The sequence below is a fragment of the Mesoplodon bidens genome (assembly GCF_964165515.1).
Source record: "Mesoplodon bidens genome assembly, chromosome: 17".
NCBI lineage: Eukaryota > Metazoa > Chordata > Mammalia > Artiodactyla > Ziphiidae > Mesoplodon > Mesoplodon bidens.
This window is the reverse complement of record NC_138174.1, coordinates 33,170,932-33,192,983: the sequence shown is the minus strand read 5'-3', so window position 1 is coordinate 33,192,983 and position 22,052 is coordinate 33,170,932. Positions and strand designations below refer to the sequence as shown.

The 22,052-nt window shown below is 36.4% G+C and overlaps 1 protein-coding gene across 3 annotated transcripts in view; it reads right to left on the bottom strand.

Annotated features, from left to right (window-relative positions):
* TDRD3 (tudor domain containing 3) overlaps positions 1–22,052 on the bottom strand; it is a 202,927-nt gene that overhangs the window by 73,478 nt on the left and 107,397 nt on the right. For 2 of the 3 annotated variants that reach the window (XM_081214805.1, XM_081214806.1), the window contains exons 5-7: positions 18,764–18,905; positions 3,151–3,222; positions 480–629 (exon numbers count right to left, since the gene is read on the bottom strand). In XM_081214805.1, the coding sequence (XP_081070931.1) occupies positions 480–629; positions 3,151–3,222; positions 18,764–18,905 (364 nt within the window). Of the gene's footprint in view, positions 1–479; positions 630–3,150; positions 3,223–4,400; positions 4,482–18,763; positions 18,906–22,052 lie in introns of all 3 variants that reach the window. The other variant, XM_081214807.1, reaches the window with a different exon arrangement.

The window sequence follows — 22,052 nt, the reverse complement described above, 5'->3', positions numbered from 1 at the left end:
ACATTAAAGAATGAAAACTGACAAAAAATGTTAATCCTGAGCCATTGATTTACCCTCTAATATTTACCTGAATTCCTCAAAAATTTCTATTATAGGGGAAAATTATCCTCAAAAAGTATCATCTATCCCAACTAATAACGAAACCCTCTGCCATTCAAAAAAAAAAAAAAAAAAAGTTGTGTTCACTTGTATACTGTTAAGAAGAAAAGAAAGCGGGAGAAAAGAAGGGTGGTTTGCTAGCAAAGGTAACCTAATGGAATTGTTAAGGAGATTGGAAAAGGAATGTATATGAGTAAAACGTGTAACCATAAGACTCCAAAAGGCACCAGGGCATTTTCTACTGATGGAATATGGAAAAAGAATGTCAAAAGTCTGTTCAATTAGTTACTTTATGTGAAAAGACAATAATGATTGTGAGTAATCTAAATAGAACATAATGGCAAGGAATAAGACAAATTCATAATGATTTAGATTCTTACTTCTTTGCTCTTTGCAACTTCTGCAATAGCAGCAGTCCTTTGCTTTTCAAATTCATCATTATCATTTGGAGGTTTGACAGGCAATGTAACTTGTAATGTCTTTCTTCGATCAAGTTCTCTGCTATCCACTTGGACATGAGATACACACTTCTGGTAATAATAAATAAAAATAAATTGTTTCAGTAGTTCCAAAAGAGATTCAAGTTTTTCATAAGAAAGTAATGTCTTCAAAAGAAATATTTGTATCACAACAGCTAAGAGTCCACAAAAATACATTTCCCATAGATTTAAAAATAAAGATAGAAAACTAATTGAAGTAACTTTTAAGTAATTGTAACTGGTAAATGAAAGCGACACTAAATGTAGGCAATCTAAAACAGGGCACATATTGGGTTGGCCAAAAAGTTCGTTCGGGATTTTCTGTAACATCTTACAAATGAACATGTTGGCCAACCTAATATTTAAAATATACATCAAACCAAAAGATCTAAGTTTCATTTTAGGATAATGACTTAAAATAATTTTAAATTTCAAACAGTCTAGACTATTGCCCAAGAAGTAAATTCAGTTTTTTATTAAGCACTTGATTTCCACATTATGCCACAATATCCATGAGAGTTTATAGTTATTTTAACATATAGAAAGGTGTCTCTCAACGTATAAGCCAAAAGCTAAAAACATACTCCCTCCCCCTAATCAGGTTGCAAAGCTTTAGGTTTTTAGTCTCTTAAGACAAATTAAGAAAGCCATCATTGTCTAAAAATAAGTCCTGAATTCTGTTCTCTCTTCTAATTCTAGCAGCAAAAATCCTATAAAATGAACCTTTTTCAACTTGATAATTTTAAAGAAGAATAAAAATATGCTCTCAAATAAATGTGTTATACAAATATACAGATTTTTGATCTTCAATAACATAAATATAAAATAGCTGATTCTAACACACAGCCAAGCATATTCTATCTTTAACCCATGTTCAAGGCTAAGATGCTGAATAACAGATTTTCACAATGGATTTCATAAACAAATAATATTATTTAAGCTATAACTTTTAATATACTTCCTAATACAAAAAAAACTATAAACACACGTCAAATTCTTGAAAATAATTAAATCATAAGTTTCTGTGAGCAATTTTTGAAAGAAGTATTATCACCAAAATGTTTAAGGGGAAAGAAAATTCTTACCAACACAGCATTTATTATTTTCAAATATAAATTATTAAAATGTTTACACTCTGTTTTCATTCTTGGGGTTTTTCACTGATAGAAATAAGAATATCATCAGCATAGATCATGCCTCCTTTTATCTTGACTGTCCCATGTTCCAAAGCACAATAAAAAATGACATATGTTTTAAATACTCTCAAAATAGCCACAATGCAAGAATGTCTTATTTAATTTTGAGTAGATCCTCCAAAAAGGGTTTTGAAGAGGATGCCAGTCAACTGATCCTGCCCACTTATTTTCTGATCAACTAGGTATCTGTTTTTCATACCAAAATTTTTTTAATTGTTATTGAGATATAGGTCTCTGTTTCCTAGCTGTTGTGTCCCCAACTCATCTTCACCTTAAGCCAGCACTCTTGAAGGAAAATAAAGCACAAATGCAAGGCAGATTACCAAGAGCTAAATTTTAGTGGCATCATGTGGCAAAGAGCAAGCAGCCACAGGGATTATTCTCAGATTCTTCAGATATAAAGCAGGGACAAGCTGGAGGAGATTGTTTTAAAGGCAATTTGATGCTTAGCACAACCAGGAAGACACAAGATATTGGTCAGCTGAGGAGCTACCTCAAGGTAACATTTTGCAGCAAGGGGGTTGAAAGTTAGGAAGCAGAAGGCAAACCTTTAGCTTATGTGAGAGAAGGATCAGGGCTGCTGTAGTTGAAAACGAAAATACCAACTGGAAATAAAATTAAGTACCTGACTGAGATGGGCATTTGGATCAAGGCAGAAGAACGGAATCTCAGCAGGGGCAGCTGGGACAGCAGGCTCTCCTAAAGTGCAGTGATGCCCTTCCCTGCCTCATGTTCTCACTCTTTTGCCTCCTGCCAATCTTTCTAATGATGCTTTTATTTTTTCTCCCTCTTTTGTTTTTAATGAGCAAAGTGAGAAATTATAGCATATTTCTGTCTTCTTACGTTTGCATTTCTCTCTCTCAAAAAAAACTGCGCCCACCACAATCTGATAATAATTAATTTTAAGCTGCATTTCAGGTGTGTCTCTTAACTGTTTCAATCTTTGGGTTAACAGCTTTTTTGTGGGTGGTACGCGGGCCTCTCACTGTTGTGCCCTCTCCTGTTGCGGAGCACAGGCTCCGGACGCGCAGCCTCAGCGGCCATGGCTCACAGGCCCAGACACTCCACGGCATGTGGGATCTTCCCGAACCGGGCCACGAACCCGTGTCCCCTGCATCGGCAGGCGGACTCTCAACCACTGCGTCACCAGGGAAGCCCTGGGTTAACAGCTTTTGAGAAAAGAATCTACACAAAAACTTTAATTACAATAACGAGAAAAAAAAACACAATTATTGATTTCCTGTAGTTAATATATTTCCATATAACTCTTATGACCTCTGAGTGAACAGTTCAGCACAAAACAAAACACAGCTTGAATACAAATAAAAAACACTTTTTGCTGATTAAAATTCATCTGCCAAAATGAAAGTCATTACCTGTCCAAAAGGCACAAAAGGAGGTGGTCCACCTTCGGTTCCAATATTGCTTCTATTGTGTTTTGACAAGCTCTGTGAGAAAAGTGAGTTGTAAAACAGAAATTATACATTAGAAATATATTTAACAACACTTATAATGTACCAGGAATCTACTCATTTTAGTAGATTCTTATAGGAAATAGAAAAAAAGCCTTCTATTATTAATTTCAAACTATATAAAATATCTTATTCCTAACTTCAATAACTAGGCAAAGGCTCTCCCCTTATTTCCCCTTTCCAAAACCCAAACTGACATATGATTTTAAGAAGTATTTGCCAAGTTGCTCCCATAAGAAGAAAACACAGTTAAAACCTCTCAACAAAGATGATAAACTTTGGTAGCAAGAATTTCATTTTAATTAATTCCATTTTAATGCATAGTAAAACTAAAATCTGACAGAAAAATATTAACTGGAAATCATCTTCAAAATGAAATGTTTAGACATAAAAATCTATTAGCAAACAACATATTTGTGATACTGTTATAAGAAATATATATTTGGTCTTTGTCCCCACTTCCTGGAACAAAGACCCTAAAACACTTGAAATTTCCTGAATCACAGGGGTAAGGAGCACATTTTGTTCTTCCTAATAAGCGCCTTTGAGCATCCTGAGTTTATATTAATGAGGTGACTATTAATGGGCCCCTAGCAAGCTCCAGGGTGGGAACTGGGAGCCAAAAAAACCAACCATGCGATTAGAGGGCTAGAGATTGAGTCAATCACCAATGGCCAGTGATTAAATCAAGCGGGCCTATGTAATGAACCTCCATTAAAACCCCGTAAATGATGGGGTTCAGGGAGCTTCTGGGCTGGTGAATACATCCATGTGCCAGAAGGGTGGTACACACCGAACTCCACAGGGACAGAAGCTCCTGTGTCCAGGACCCTTCCGGATCTTACCCTATTAAGCTCTTCATCTGGCTATTTATCTTTTATAACATCGCTTATAATAAACCAGTAATAACAAGTAAAGTGTTTCCCTAAGTTCTGTGAGCCATTATAGCAAATTATCAAATCTGAGCAGGGGATCCTGAGAGCCCCTAATTTATAGCCAAGTTGGACAGAAGAGTGGATAACGTCAGGACCTACTACTTTCAATTGGCACCTGAAGTGAGGGGCAGTCTTCTCAGACGGAGTTCTTAACCTAAGGGGTCTGTACTAACTCCAGGTAGTTAGTGTCAGAACTGAATTAAATTTTAGGACATTCACCTGGTATCCAAGTGGAAAGAACTGGAGAATTGCTTGATGTGAAAAAGAAAACTCCACACTTGGTGTCAGAAGTGTTGTTAACTAGAAACAGTTCATAGGAATACTGATAAAAGTGATTTCTAACTGTTTAAAGAGATCAGACTGCTATAGTTTATAATATGTAGGTTAATTTCAATTACAGTAAAATTTCCTTAATAAAAGTCTTGTCTTGCAAATCAGTTTATACTTCAAAGAAGTATTCAACTCAGATTGCTCTTTAATAAAAAAGCTTCCAAACGCTACTAATTTTAGTTTTCTTTTTTCCCTATCATATTTATGATTAGAGAGATAACAATATATTATGGAAATGAAAAAAATAACTTCCTAGCAAAAGCAATTTCTCACATTATAAAGTCCTTAAAAAATACCATAAGGAGGAGGAGCTTCAAGATGGCAGAGGAGTAAGACGGGGAGATCACCTTCCTCCCCACAAATACATCAGAAATACATCTACACATGGAACAACTCCTACAGAACAACTACTGAACGCGGGAAGAAGACCTCAGACCTCCCAAAAGGCAAGAAACTCCCCCATGTACCTGGGTAGAGCAAAAGAAAAAAGAAAAAACAGAGACAAAAGAATAGGGACGGGACCTGCACCAGTGGGAGGGAGCCGTGAAGGAGGAATGGTTTCCACACACTAGGAAGCCCCTTCATGGGCTGAGACAGGGGGTGGCAGAGGGGGGAAGCTTTGGAGTCATGGAGGAGAGCGCAGCAACAGGGGTGCGGAGGGCAAAACAGAGAGATTCCCGCACAGAGTATCGATACCGACCGGCACTCACCAGCCCAAGCAGCTCGACTGCTCATCCACTGGGGCAGGCGGGGGCTGGGAGCTGACGCACCGGCTTCAGCCACTCCCAGGGAGAGGACTGGGGTTGGCTGCGTGAACACAGCTGGAAGGGGCCTAGTGTGCCACAGCTAGCCGGGAGTGTGTCCGGGAGGGGGTCTAGAGCTGCTGAAGAGGCAAGAGACTATTTCTTGCCTCTTTGTTTTGCGGTGCTCGAGGAGAGGGGATTCAGAGTGCTGCCTGAATGAGCTCCAGAAACGGGCGCGAGCCGCGGCTATCAGCGCGGACCCCAGACACGGGCATGAGACACTAAGGTGGCTGTTGCAGCCACCAAGAAGCCTGTGTGCGAGCACAGGTCACTCTCCACACCTCCCCTCCAGGAGCCTGCGCAGCCCGCCACTGCCAGGGTCCCGTGATCCAGGGACAACTTCCCCGGGAGAACACACAGCGCGCCTTGGGCTGGTGCAACGTCACACGGGCCTCTGCAGACACAGGCTCGCCCCGCATCCGTACCCCTCCCTCCCCACGGCCTGAGTGAGCCAGAACCCCCGAATCAGTGGCTCCTTTAACTCCTTCCTGTCTGAGCGAAGAACAGACGGCCTATGGCGACCTACACGCAGAGGCGGGTCCAAATCCAAAGCTGAACCACGGGAGCTGTGCGAACAAAGAAGAGAAAGGGAAATCTCTCCCAGCAGCCTCAGAAGCAGCGGATTAAATCTCCACAATCAACTTGATGTACCCTGCATTCCACCTATTCAGGTGGAATACCTGAATAAGCAATGAATCATCCCAAATTGAGATGGTGGACTTTGGGAGCAATGGTATATATACATATATATATATATATTTTTTTTTTCCTTTTTCTCTTTTTGTGAGTGTGTATGTGTATGCATCTGTGTGTGATTTTGTCTCTATAGCTTTGCTTTTTCCATTTGTCCTAGGGTTCTGCCTGTCCATTTTTTGTTTTTTTAGTATAGTTTTTAGCACTTGTTAACATTGGTGGATTTGTTTTTTGGTTTGGCGGCTCTCCTCTTTCTCTCTTTTTTTAAATTACTTTTTAAATTTTAATAATTTTTATTTTAATAACTGCATTATATTATATTTATTTATTTATTTTTCTTTCTGTTTTTCTTTTTTTCTCCCTTTTATTCTGAGCTGTGTAGATGACAGTGTCTTCGTGCTCCAGCCGGGCATCAGGCCTGTGCCTCGGAGGTGGGAGAGCCGAGTTCAGGACATTGGGCCACCAGAGGACTCCCAGCTCCATGTAATATCAAATGGTGAGACAGTCATACAGAGTGAAGTAAGTCAGAAAGAGAAAAACAAATACCATATGCTAACACATATATATGGAATCTAAAAAAAAAAAAAAAAAGAAAATGATCAGAAGAACCTAGGAGCAAGATGGGAATACAGATGCAGACCTACTAGAGAAAAGACTTCAGGATATGGGGAGGGGGAAGGGTAAGCTGGGAGAAAGTGAGAGAGTGGCATGGACATATATACACTACCAAACGTAAAATAGATAGCTAGTGGGAAGCAGCCACATAGCTCGGGGAGATAAGCTCGGTGCTTTGTGACCCACTAGAGGGGTGGGATAGGGAGGGTAGGAGAGAGGGAGATGCAAGAGGGAAGAGATATGGGGACATATATATAAGTATAACTGATTCATTTTGTTATAAAGCAGAAAGTGATACACCATTGTAAAGCAATTATACTCTAATAAAGATGTTAAAAAATTATATAATAAATAAATATAATCAAAGGGTAGAATAGATATAAACCAGCTAAGGATGAAAAACAATGTCAAAATAAGTTAAAAAAAAAAATGAAACGAGGGAGAGAATGGTATACAAAGTGGTTGTACATTGGATTTACATGTGTACTGAGTTACCTGAAACCAAGGTCTAAGAAAGCAGGGTTGATGAAGTATATCTAACGAGGATTAAAATGGAGCTGCCAAAACTCAGCTGACCTTAGAGAATGGGGGAAATTATCTCACTTCCTAGGCCTTTGTCTTGTCAATTAATCAGACACACTACCAGATTAATTGATTAAAACCTCTCTTCTCAAAATGAAACTCAATCCAGAAATCAACTTTGTTAAGTAAAAACTGATGATTAAAGGAAGAAAAAAAATCTGGGGGCAATCAGAGACTCTAGAATTGCTGAGGATATGAGACCCGTAAATAGAATTTCAGCCATACTGATATCAAGGTGAGGGAGTGGCCCTCTTCACTGAGACCAGAGGTAAACCCTCTGAATATTTAACAATGAGCTCTCTGTATAGGAATGTATCTGTGTATAGGTATGTGAGTACATGATTAATTCATCCACTGGATATTGGATGTCCTTGAGCAGTTATACTTTGTAATAAACCTAAAATCTAAAAATTAAAAAAAAAGCTATCTCCCCATCCTATGATCTGTAATAAATTACAGACTTTAATAACAACAATAACAACAACAAAAAAAAATGGCGAAAATCTCCCAGAGATCTCCATCGCAATGCCAAGACCCGGCTCCACTCAATGACCAGCAACCTACAGTGCTGGACACCCTATGCCAAACAACTAGCAAGACAGGAACACAACCCCACCCATTAGCAGAGAGGTTGCCGAAAATCATAAGTTCACAGACACTTCAAAACACACCACCGGATGCGGTCCTGCCCACCAGAAAGACAAGATACGGCCTCATCCACCAGAACACAGGCACTAGTCCCCTCCACCAGGAACCCTACACAACCAACTGAAACAACGTTAGCCACTGGGGACAGACACCAAAAGCAACGGGAACTACTAACCTGCAGCCTGCAAAAAGGAGACCCCAAACACAGTAAGTTAAGCAAAATGAGAAGACAAAGAAACACACAGCAGATGAAGAAGCAAGGTAAAAACCCACGAGACCTAACAAATGAGGAGGAAATAGGCAGTCTACCTTAAAAAGAATTCAGAATAATGATAGTAAGGATGATCCAAAATCTTGGAAATAGAATGGAGAAAACACAAGAAGCATTTAACAAAGACCTAGAAGAACTAAAGAGCAAACAAACAGTGATGAACAACACAATAAATGAAATTAAAAATTCCATAGAAGGGATCAATACCAGAATAACCGAGGCACAAAAACGGATAAGTGACCTGGAAGATAAAACACTGGAAATAACTACTGCAGAGCAGAATAAAGATAAAAGAATGAAAAGAATTGAGGACAGTCTCAGAGACCTCTGGGACAATATTAAACACACCAACATTCGAATTATAGGGGTCCCAGAAGAGAAGGGAAAAAGAAAGGAACTGAGAAAACATTTTGAAGAGATTATAGTTGAAAACATCCCTAATATGGGAAAGGAAATAGTTAATCAAGTCCAGGAAGCACAGAGAGTCCCATATAGGATAAAGCCAATGAGAAACACACCAAGACTCATATTAATCAAACTATCAAAAATTAAATACAAAGAAAAAACTATTAAAAGCAGCAAGGGAAAAACAACAAATAACATACAAGGGAATCCCATAAGGTTAACAGTTGATCTTTCAGCAGAAAGTCTGCAAGCCAGAAGGGAGAGGCAGGACATATTTAAAGTGATGAAAAGGAAAAACCTATAACCAAGATCACTCTACCCAGCAGGGATCTCATTCACATTTGATGGAGAAATTAAAACCTTTACAGACAAGCAAAAGCTGAGAGAGTTCAGCACCACCAAACCAGCTTTACAACAAATGCTAAAGGAACTTCTCTAGGCAGGAAACACAAGAGAAGGAAAAGACCTACAATAACAAACCCAAAACAATGAAGAAAATGGTAATAGGAACATACATATCGATAATTACCTTAAATGTAAATGGATTAAATGCTCCAACCAAAAGACACAGTCTGAATGGATACAAAAACAAGATCCATATATATGCTGTCTACAAGACATCCACTTCAGACCAAGGGACACATACAGACTGAAAGTGAGGGGATATAAAAAGATATTCCATGCAAATGGAAATCAAAAGAAAGCTGGAGTAGCAATTCTCATATCAGACAAAATAGACTTTAAAATAAAGAATATTATAAGAGACAAAGAAGGACGCTACATAATGATCAAGGGATCAATCCAAGAAGAAGATATAACAACTGTAAATATCTATGCACCCAACATAGGAGCACCTCAATACATAAGGCAAATACTAACAGCCATAAAAGGGAAAATCAACAGTAACACATTCATAGTAGGGGACTTTAACGCCCCACTTTCACCAATGGACAGATCATCCAAAATGAAAATAAATAAGAAAACACAAGCTTTATATGATACACTGAACAAATGGACTTAAAAAATATTTATAGGACATTCCATCCAAAAACAACAGAATACACTTTCTTCTCAAGTGCTCATGGAACAGTCTCCAGTATAGATCATATGTTGGGTCACAGATCAAGCCTTGGTAAATATAAGAAAATAGAAATTGTATCAAGTATCTTTTCTGACCACAACACTATGAGACTAGATATCAATTACAGGGAAAAAAATCTGTAAAAAATACAAACACATGGAAGATAAATAGTACACTACCAAATAACCAAGAGATCACTGAAGAAATCAAAGAGGAAATCAAAAAATAACTATAGGGCTTCCCTGGTGGCGCAGTGGTTGAGAGTCCACCTGCCGATGCAGGGGACACGGGTTCGTGCCCCAGTCCGGGAAGATCCCACATGCCGCGGAGCGGCTAGGCCTGTGAGGCATGGCCGCAGAGCCTGAGCATCTGGAGCCTGTGCTCCGCAACGGGAGAGGGCACAACAGTGAGAGGCACGCGTACCGAAAAAAACAAAAAAAACAACCTATAAAGAAATGACAATGAAAACACGATGACCCAAAATCTATGGGATGCAGCAAAAGCAGTTCTAAGAGGGAAGTTTATGGCAATACAATCCTATGGTAAGAAACAAGAAACATCTCAAATAAACAACCTAACCTTACACCTAATGCAACTAGAGAAAGAAGAACCAAAAAACCCCAAAGTTAGCAGAATGAAAGAAATCATAAAGATCGATCAGAAATAAGTGAAAAAGAAATGAAGGAAACAACAGCAAAGAGCAATAAAACTAAAAGCTGGTTCTTTGAGAAGATAAACAAAATTGATAAACCATTAGCCAGACTTATCAAGAAAAAAAGAGATAAGACTCAAATCAATAGAATTAGAAATGAAAAAGGAGAAGTAACAACTGACACTGCAGAAACACAAAGGATCATGAGAGACTATTACAAGCAACTATATGCCAATAAAATGGACAACCTGGAAGAAATGGAAAAATTCTTCAATGAGCACAACCTTCCAAGACAGAACCAGGAAGAAATAGAAAATACAAACAGACCAATCACAAGCACTGAAATTGAAACTGTGATTAAATATCTTCCAACAAACAAAAGCCCAGGACCAGATGGCTTCACAGGTGAATTCTATCAAATATTTAGAGAAGAGCTAACACCTATCTTTCTCAAACTCTTCCAAAATATAGCAGATGGAGGAACACTCCCAAACTCATTCTACGAGGTCACCATCACCCTGATACCAAAACCAGACAAAGATTTCACAAAGAAAGAAAACTACAGGCCAGTATCACTGATGAACATAGATGCAAAAATCCTCAACAAAATACTAGCAAACAGAATCCAACAGCACATTAAAAGGATCATACACCACGATCAAGTGGGGTTTACCCCAGGAATGCAAGGATTCTTCAACATACACAAATCAATCAATGTGATACACCATATTAAGAAAATTGTAGAAAAACCATATGATTACCTCAATAGATGCAGAAAAATCTTTCAACAAAATTCAACACCCATTTATGATAAAAAACCCTCCAGAAAGTAGGCATAGAGGGAACTTACCTCAACATAATAAAGGTCATATATGGCAAACCCACAGCCAAGGTCGTCCTCAATGGTGAAAAACTGAAACCATTTGCACTAAGATAAGGAACAAGACAAGGTTGCCCACTCTCACCACTATTATTCAATATTGTTTTGGAAGTTTTAGCCACAGCAATCAGAGTAGAAAAAGAAATAAAAGGTATCCAAATCAGAAAAGAAGTAAAGCTGTCACTGTTTGCAGATGGCATGATACTATACATAGAGCATCCTAAAGATGCCATCAGAAAACTATTAGAGATAATCAATGAATTTGGTAAAGTAGCATGATACAAAGTTAATGCACAGAAGTCTTTTGCATTCCTAAACACTAATGATGAAAAGTCTGAAAGTGAAATTAAGAAAACACTTCCATTTACCACTGCAACAAAAAGAAAAATATACCTAGGAGTAAACCTACCTAAGGAGACAAAAGACCTGTATGCAGAAAACTATAAGATACTGATGAAAGAAATTAAAGATGATACCAACAGATGGAGAGATATACCATGTTCCTGGATTGGAAGAATCAATATTGTGAAAATGACTCTACTACCCAAAGCAATGTACAGATTCAATGCAATCCCTATCAAACTACCACTGGCATTTTTCACAGAACAAGGACAAGACATTTCACAATTTGCATGGAAACACAAAAGACCCCAAATAGCCATAGCAATCTTGAGAAAGAAAAACAGAGCTAGAGGAATCAGGCTCCTTTTCTTCAGACTATACAACAAAGCTGCAGTAATCAAGACAGTATGGTACTGGCACAAAAACAGAAATATAGATCAATGGAACAGGATAGAAAGCCCAGAGATAAACCCATGCACATATGGTCACCTTATTCTTGATAAAGGAGGCAAGAATATACAGAGGAAAAAAGACAGTCTCTTCAATGAGTGGTGCTGGGAAAACTGGACAGCTACATGTAAAAGAATGAAACTAGAACACTCCCTAACACCATATACAAAAATAAACTCAAAATGGATTAAAGACCTAAATGTAAGGCCAAACACTATCAAACTCTTAGAGAAAAACATAGGCAGAACACTCTATGACATAATTCACAGCAAGATCCTTTTTGACCCACCTCCTAGAGAAATGGAAATAAAAAAATAAATAAACAAATGGGACCTAGTCAAACTTAAAAGCTTTTACACAGCAAAGGAAACCATAAACAAGATGAAAAGAGAACCCTCAGAATGGGAGAAGATATTTGCAAATGAAGCAACTGACAAACGATTAATCTCCAAAATTTACAAGTAGCTCATGTAGCTCAATATCAAAAAAACAAACAACCCAATGCAAAAATGGGCAGAAGACCTAAAGAGACATTTCTCCAAAGAAGATATACAGATTGCCAACAAACACATGAAAGAATGCTCAACATCATTAATCATTAGAGAAATGCAAATCAAAACTACAATGAGATATCACCTCACACCAGTCAGAATAGCCATCATCAAAAAACCTACAAACAATAAATCCTGGAGAGGGTGTGGAGAAAAGGGAATCCTCTGGCACTGTTGATGAGAATGTAAATTGATACAGCCACTATGGAGAACAGTATGGAGGTTCCTTAAAAAACTAAAAATAGAACTACCATATGACCCAGCAATCCCTCTACTGGGCATATACTCTGAGAAAAGCATAATTCAAAAAGAGTCATGTACCACAATGTTCATTGAAGCTCTATTTAAAATAGCCAGGACATGGAAGCAACCTAAGTGTCCATTGACAGATGAATGGAGAAAGAAGATGTGGCACATATATACAATGGAATATTACTCAGCCATAAAAAGAAACGAAATTGAGTTATTTGTTGAGTTATAATGAGGTGGATGGACCTAGAGTCTGTCATACAGAGTGAAGTAAGTCAGAAAGAGAAAAACAAATACCATATGCTAACACATATATATGGAATCTAAAGGGAAAAAAATGGTCATGAAGAACCTAGGGGCAGGATGGGAATAATGATGCAGACCTACTAGAGAATGGACTTGAGGACACGGGGAGGGGGAAGGGTAAGCTGGGACAAAGTGAGAGCGTGGCATGGACATATATGCACTACCAAATGTAAAACCGATAGCTAGTTGGAAGTAGCCGCATAGCCCAGGGATATCAGCTTGGTGCTTTGTGACCACCTAGAGGGGTAGGATAGGGAGGGTGGGAGGGAGGGAGACTCATGAGGAAAGAGATATGGGTATAGATGTATATGTATAGCTGATTCCCTTTGTTATAAAGCAGAAACTAACACATCATTGTAAAGCAATTATACTCCAATAAAGATGTTAAAAAAAGAATGCCGTAAGGAATATTTTCACCCATCTATTCCTCCTATCTGTTTTGTCTTTGAGGCGTTAACATATATATCTGTTAAGCACTGGTTTTCACTTAATACATCTTCTCAACTCTAAAGTTTTTGTGCATTTTTAATGATTATCGTTATAGAAAATATTATATTTAAAATATTTTAAATGGTGAAAAATAAGTTTAAAAATTACCATATGTACCTTATACCTACTCTAGAGTCCCTGAATTATAAAAAGAATACTTTGTATTTTATATGTTATATTAAAAAAAACTAAGACTAAAGACAACAGTAATATTCAGTTAATTAATCAAAGAAAAATTTAAACTGTATATGAATATCACATTTCTTGATAAGCTGTATTTATGATGTTAACCTATTTTAAGAAAAAACAGCAAATGCACAAACTTATCTAGGGGTCCCTTCCCCAGTTTTAATTTAGATAAAAGAAAAAGACCATTCAAAGAGCAATAAATCATTTCAGTTTATGCCATGACTTCCTTAAAAGCTCACATAAGCTGCCAATAATACCATCTCTCAATACACAGTATATAATTAAAAGCATATTACAGGATTTCTACTTCCCATCCTATGACTGTGTAAGAGACAAGACTTAATCTCACTCTACAACTAGCAATCTGGACAACATGTAGGAAACAACTGTTTTAAGACATAGGGCAAGAAGTAGCACAGGACTGTAATCCCAAAGAGAAAGAGAAAAAAACAAAACAAAACAGGTGAACTCTGCCTTTCTGCTTGGAGGCATAATGCAGACAGACAGCACAGAGAGCTGGGTTGAGAAAATGTCTCATAGCTCAAGCCAGGCTGAAATAACTGGAAGCTCTGGGGCAGAGTTTTGAAAAAGAGAGCCCTGTACAGAAATGAAGCTCCAGAGACCTGTATAGGAATTCCCTTAAGTCACTGCTGAGAACTAGGCTAAGCAAAAAACAACTGCAAGTTATAAGCTTCCATTTATACTAGAATAAAAAAGAATAAAACACTTAGGGATAAAATTACACAAAGAAGAAGATCTATACAATGAAAACAACAAAAGATTGCTAAAAGAAATTAGACACCAATAAATGAAAAGACATCACATAGTCATGAGTTGGAAGATTTAATACTGTTAAGATGGCAATACTACTCAAACAGGTCTAGAGATTCAATGCAATTCCTATCATAATCCTAAGAATGCTTTTTGCAGAAACAGAAAAATCCATCCTAAAATTCATATGGGATCTCAAGGGACCCTCAATAGTCAAAATAATCCTGAAAAAAGGTCATACTTCTTGATTACAAAACTTACTAAAAAGTTACGGTAGTCAAAACAGTACTGGCATTAAGACAGACTAATAGAATAAAGAAATAAACTCTTGCATGTATGGTTAAATGATTTTTGATGAGGAAGATAAGGTCATTCAATAGGGGAAGGAGATTCTCTTCAACAAATGGTGCTGGGAAAACTGGATATCCACATGCAAAAGACTTATACCATGTACAAAAATTAATTCAAAATGGATCAAAGACCTAAATTTAAGAGCCAAAGAGCTAAACCCATAAAACTTCCACAAGAAAACATAGAGAAAAAGCTTCATGACATTGGGATTTTGCAATTTCTTGGATATGACTCCAAAAACATAGGCAAGAAAAGAAAAAAACAGGTAAAACTGAACTTCAATAAAATTTTAAATGCTTTTGCATCAAAGAACATTACCAACAGAGTGAAAAGGCAAGCAATGGAATGTGAAAAATATTTGCAAATCATATATCAGATAAGGAATTGATATCCAAAATAAATCAAAAACTCACACAACAACAACAACAAAATTTAAAATAGACAAAGGACTTAAATACACATTTCTCCAAAGAAGATACACAAACAGCCAGTAAACATATGAAAAGATGCTGAACATCACTACGCACTAGGGAAATGCAAATCAAAACCACAATGATATTCCACTTCACACTTATTAGGATGGTTATTATCCAAAAAACATTAAATAACAAGGGTTGGCAGGGATGTCAAGAAATTGGATCACTTAATCATTGCAGATGGGAATGTAAAATGGTGCAGCTGCTGTGGAAAACAATATAGCAGTTACTCAAAATATTAAACAGAATTACTATGCAATCCAGCAATCCTACTTCTGAGTATAAACTCAAAAGAACTGAAAGCAGGAACTCAAGCAGATGTTTGTACACCCATGTTCATAACACCTTTATTCACAATAGCCAAAAGGTGGAAACAACCCTAATGTCCATTAGTGGATGAATGAACAAAATGCGGCATTTACATACAATGGAATATTATTCAGCCTTAAAAAGTTAATTCTGACACATGCTACAACATGGATGAACCTTGAAGACATTATGCTAAGTGAAATAAGCCAGACACAAAAGGACGAATACTATATGACTTATACTATTATGAGGTAGCTGGAGTACAAGGTGGCCAGAGATTGGGAGGGGGGTGATGGGAAGTTATTGTTTAATTGGTACAGAGTTTCAATTTGAGAAGATAAAAAAATCTGGAGGGAGGTGGTTGTGTAACAATAAGAATGTACTTAATGCCACTTAATTTTACACTTAAAAATGATTAAAATGTTAAACTTTGTTATGTATACTTTACAATTTTTAAAAACAGAAAAAATTTTTTAAAAAATTATCTGTCATAGGAGGTGAGGGGGGAGCACTAAAATGTTATAGAACTACATTACTTTACAAATTATATCTGCTACAGAACTCTCCAAAACCTATCTTTATCATACTTCGAGTTTTTCTTTTCATCACCTGTCTATAACCAACTTGCTACAACTACAACACCTACACATGCTTTAAATACTATCCAATGTTCTCTTCCCCCTCTATTTATTTTGCAAGAATGCCTAGGACCCCATTACTTCCAAAATTAACTCTATGGTTTATTATTTCTATGTGTACATTTGATTTCTATGTGTTTCACCTGCCAGATGCTCAAGTAATTTGAACTCTCCATGATTTCTACAACACTATAGTTACCAAACTCAAAAAAACTATAAAACCAAAGAGAATTATTATCATATTAAGATGTTTTTAAACTCTTTTTCATGTAAATTTTTACTGCCCCCTAATAAGAAATACTAGCATGGCTTTCAGGAAACAAAGTGCAAAAATATATAATAAAACATTACAAGAATAACTGTCAAACTACTACTGATCCATGCATGTGTTTGTGTGTGTGTATGTGTGTGTGCTGGAGGTGAGGAAGTTCCTAGGAATGTCCGACTGACTTTACAGTTAGTAAGGTAGTTCTGGCTGGGTTGTAAAAATTATGTATAATATGTTGGTCTGACTTGACAACATCTTAACACACTTTTAAAAATCTCTAATGATAATGAAAATACAGTATATCAACTTGTGAAAGGAAAAGATCACATGAAATGGGTGGGATTTCTCCAGGAAATTCAAAGTTCATAAACTTGGCTATTTATATAAAACTATCAAACCACTTCTGATTAACTTGCTTGTGTAACATTTTCAATCAAACAATGCAGTTATGGAATATTATCTATTTCATAGTCTCTTATATAGTATATAATAGTATCTTATATTTCACAGCAGCCCAAAGTGTAGCACATTAGTATCATAAGGAATGAGTACTAAGGAATAAAAAATGTGCCTAAATTTCCTTATCTATTTACATCCCAAACAGAGGCACTTTCAAACTTAGAAGATAAAAATGAGTAATTTATCTTAAAATACCAAAAGCTCGAAATATTGCTAGGCCCCTTGGCTCACTTTAGACAACAGACAAGATCTGAGAGTGGCACAAAAACATCAATTCTAACTCAAAGGGTAATTAGCTCTATGTGCTTGTAATTCATTTATTTCACTATTATTTGTTATGATGTTTATTACATATAAGACTCAGGGCCACCACTGTGGAGATACAGGAAGGCTCAGATCCATCACTTATTAGTGGCCTAATCATAAAATAAGTTTAACGGTTCTTAAAGCCTATTTTCTGATCCATATGGACATAACACTCTCTTACAAGACTGCTAGGTGAATTACATGATATACAGATACAGGAGCCCAGCTCAAGACCTACACACTGTTCAACAAATATTTGTAGAATTGAATAAAGATAACACAAACAAGAATTCTGACCTCAAAAAGCTTACAATCAAAGGAGATAAGAAATAAATATAATTTTAGTGCTAGATAAAAGTAATATACTTCTTAATACAATGAATAAAGTATTCTAAGAATTCAATAAAGGAGCAATTATTTCATTTTGTGAAAAAAACGAGCACTTGTTTTGAGTCTAAAAGCATGGGGATGAGAGAGAAACTAAGATAAATGTCTTAAAAGTGGGAAAATCTTTTTTCTTTTTCAAAAGTGCAACTGAGGAAAGCTTAGAGAATCAAATAAAAAGTAGTTCCATTTAGCTAAAACAAAACCTATGTGAAAAAATTAAGAAAGTTGAAAAGGTAAGCTGGAACTAGGGCTAAATTATAAATGACCTGAATCTCAGATTAAGGTATGTGAAATAAAAGCAGGGGGTAGCATGGTCTGAATTATGTTGAAGATAATCTGGCAGAAGTACAATAAGTTAGAAGATGGAGAAAGGGTATATGGTGGAACCAGTTAAAAGGCTACTGCAAGTAGTCCAGGCCAGAGACTTAAACTATAATAATGGCAATGGAACCTGAGAGCAAGGGATTGACAAGAAATCTGACTGCAGAGGATCAATAAAACTGGTGGTTAGAAGCAAAGTAGAAGGACAATTACTAGATAACCTAGATGACTAGGAGGATGAAGATACTGTTAACATAAATGGTGAAAACATCAACTAATGTGACTAGGAAGACAAATGCAACAAGAACCCTTTCATTATAGTGAAATTCTAATTTGCTTTCACTTGTATCTGTGTGTGTGTGTGTGTGTATGTGTGTGTGTGTGTAAATAAGACAAATACACATACATCATTCATATATATGCACAAACACTTGTTTTCTGAAGAAAGAATTATATACAGATACATTACACATATCTTACAACTGGTATCTTGGCAGTTTTGAAAACTCGTCAGTAAAGAATGGCCTTTAAAATAAGTAATAAAATGTAACAAATACTGAAAATGACATCTGTTTTAGAAGAACAATATGCTTAAACAAAGGTAGATAGTTTCTGTAAAGATCACTGTGTTCCATTCTATTCAACTCTGGCATAAAGAACTAATTTTACGATCCATTATAGGAAGGTCCCTTAAAACAGAGAATACAATAAAAAGAGTATAGTGTTTTAAAAGTTCAAACCATTCTTAGTTTACACTTACTCTCTGTAACTCCCATTTCTCAATAAGGTGTTCTACTTCACCACCAAGAACTGTGGTGTTAGAATCATTCAAGAGCAGGAATCCATTTTTTATGTCCACAACGCCTGAAAGCTTAACTTTAGTTCCAGGTGGTGTGTTCAGGCTAAAGCAAAGGGAAAAAAAGAGTTAAAACACATTTAAGCTCCTTCCCCAAACTGGAATTCAGTCTTATACTGTGACCTGGTAAAATTCTTCAAAATGCACTAATGTGAAAACTATTTTTCAGGTGACTGGCTATATAGTGTGAATAGGTCATCAGGGAGGAAGTCAAAAGACCAGGTACAAGACTGTCATTTTCTACCTTAATTTTTTTCTACATGTAAAAAAATATGGATAGGGACTTCCCCCTTGGTGGTCCAGTGGGTAAGACTCGGTGCTCCCAATGCAGGGGGCCCAGGTTTGATCCCTGGTCGGGGAACTAGATCCTGTATGCATGCCACAACTAAGAGTTTGCATGCTGCAACGAAGATCCTGCGTGCCGCAACTAGACCCGGAGCAGCCAAAATAAATAAATAAATAAAAATAAGTAAGTCAGTAAACAAACAAACAAACAAATAAAAAATATCTGGATAATAAAAATCACAGCTCACAAACTTATGGTAAAGATAAATAGAATAAAAGATATGAAAGTACTTTCTCAACCATGCCATGTTGTATAAATGTAAGATTTGCCCTTTTTTCCCCCTCTGAGCTTTGTGCATTACTGCAAAGATATACTGTTATAAAATTAAATTTCAATACAGAAGAGATATCAAACCAGTAATAATCTTAGACATTTAACACCTATATGAGTTACTGTAATCCACATGAAACAATGCTCTTTTTGGTTAACTATCCAGTTAAAGATCAGATGAGAGTTATTTGCTCTAAAGCATACTGACTTCAAAAGTATTTTTTTCATAATAGGTTAACATTATCAGATGTGGGGCAAACATTATAATACCATGACCCCTTTTACAAAAACCAGAGAAAAGATGTTTACCCTCCTATCAATCTTTTAATAAAGGAAACAGTAGAAGAAATCCATTTCATCACATAGGTTTATTCTAAAGTAAAAGCACATATACCAAGATCCACTGCATCTCTTCGTACATATAGCAAGGGGTAAAGAACTCCAAATAGGAATAAAGATAGTCCTAAAACACTTCGGATAAATTAGAAAATCATGCTGAAAGACTTCACATTGTCACATTTTTAAAAGCTCATAAAATTCACCATGTGCTGATAAGTGCAATAGCAAATCAATGAAAGCACTGCTATCTCTGGTCTATTTTTAAGAAAGACGGTTGATAAAATAGTTATTAACAAGAAGAAATAGAATATGCCTATTTTTACGGTTTCAAAGAGCCCATATGGAGTAAGACATTATCTGGTAAAAATTATTCTGAGGACTCCAAGCTTAATCATTCTTAGTCATCCTATGTAACTTAGAAAACAAATGGTCATGGACAGCCTTGCCTAACCTAACTCTTAAGTAGAGAGCTGTGTGGTGGTAAATGTAGGCAACTTACCACACCGTCTATCAAACTTCAACATCAGCAACAACTGAATACACTTACACTAAGTAAAATTTTTCCCAATTCCAGGTAATCAGCAGATACAGATTTTCTAACTCTATAGTCATCATTTAGGGATAAATAAAAAAACTAAGCACCAAGGGTACCAGGCTGCTATACTCTTTACCTCTAAAGAAATTATTAATGAATTACATCATTTATATAAGACCAATATGCAGTCTTTAAAACCATTTTTCGCCAATAATTTCTAACACATTAGTAAATTGGAAATGAAATGAAAATGTAAAAAACATAAATTAGCAACATAAGAAACTACAAAAGACCTTAAAAAATAGCAAGTAAATTACAGGGGCATTTAAGTTGTGATTTTTAAAACTAAAAGCTAATCAAAATGAGCTAATTTTTTATGTAAAGTAACTGTACCTTTCCCAAACTCTTTCTCTAACAGGTTAAGAAGGAAAACATGGTGAATTACTTGAAGTTGGACATACAATTTCATTAAGATAATTGATAAAGAGTTCTATTCACCAAATTAAATTATAGTTCTATTCCCACAAAAGAATAAATAGGTGCTAAAATTTTAATATTATTTTTATTACATCACCTTCAGGGCCATAACTAACTCTTACTCAGAGAGCATACTGTGACTTAATTAATACTTATTCACACTCCAAAGTTCCTTTATTCTCTCTTCATTGAAATTAAAAAAAAAAAAAAGCAGAACAAAAACAAAAATACAGTGAGAAGTGGGGCTGGAGGTAGGATAGATGAATGTAAAGAAGCACCCCAGAGAAATGCAATGTCCAGTAGAGAAAACACATTCTACACCAGTTCTTGGTTTATCCTCTCTAGTGAGTTCTTTTACCTTCCTTCTAAGATAACCAATAACCAAACTTATTTTGAAAATGGTCTCCCCAATTGTTCATATGTGAGAACACTTCTGTAAGCTGTTGTTTTTACAGCACCAAAAGTAGACATGCTACTTCAGTGATGAGTGAATGAGAAAGTAGCAACATTTTTTTTTCCAACTGTCAAACTGTAATAAATTCAACAAAAGAAAACAGTGTAAGGGACCCTCCTCTCTGGGTTGATCCTGTGTTTTCATTTACCTCAGAGAAATATACAGCAGTAAAATGAGAGAATGAGCCATTACATGGCAAGTCTTTCTTCTCAGGCATCTGTGAACTCCCTTGGAGGGGATCTGATTAAATTTGTCAAAGGAGGAAAGGCTGCACTTCCTTTTATGGAAGTTTCTCCATAAAAGTAGGACTCTTTCTACTCTTCAAAAAAAAGGCAACATAATCACAAAGTCAATATACTCCCCTTTGTATATGAAAATCAACATTTTAGACGAATAAATATATCTTCTAAGGAAGGAGCCTCCCTCACTAAAGGCAGACACTAGTTGAAGGAAGAAAAAAAGAAATCATTGAACATGGCATACAAGGCCTCAACCTACCACATCTCCTCCCACATACCACAATGCCAATCACCTATGCTCCTCCAAGTGTAACTTTTCACTCATCTGCTATCAGGGTACCATGTCTTTGCATGTGCTATTCCCCCCTCATCTCTCTCAAAACACCTGTTCATATTTTAAGTCCCATTCCTGACTCCCCCAGGTAAAGGTAATTTTCTGAACTCCTATTCATTTCAGTTGATATATTTATTGTAATCTGTATGCTGTGTGCTTACCTTGTTGTCATATAAGCTACTTGGAGACAAAATCTAAA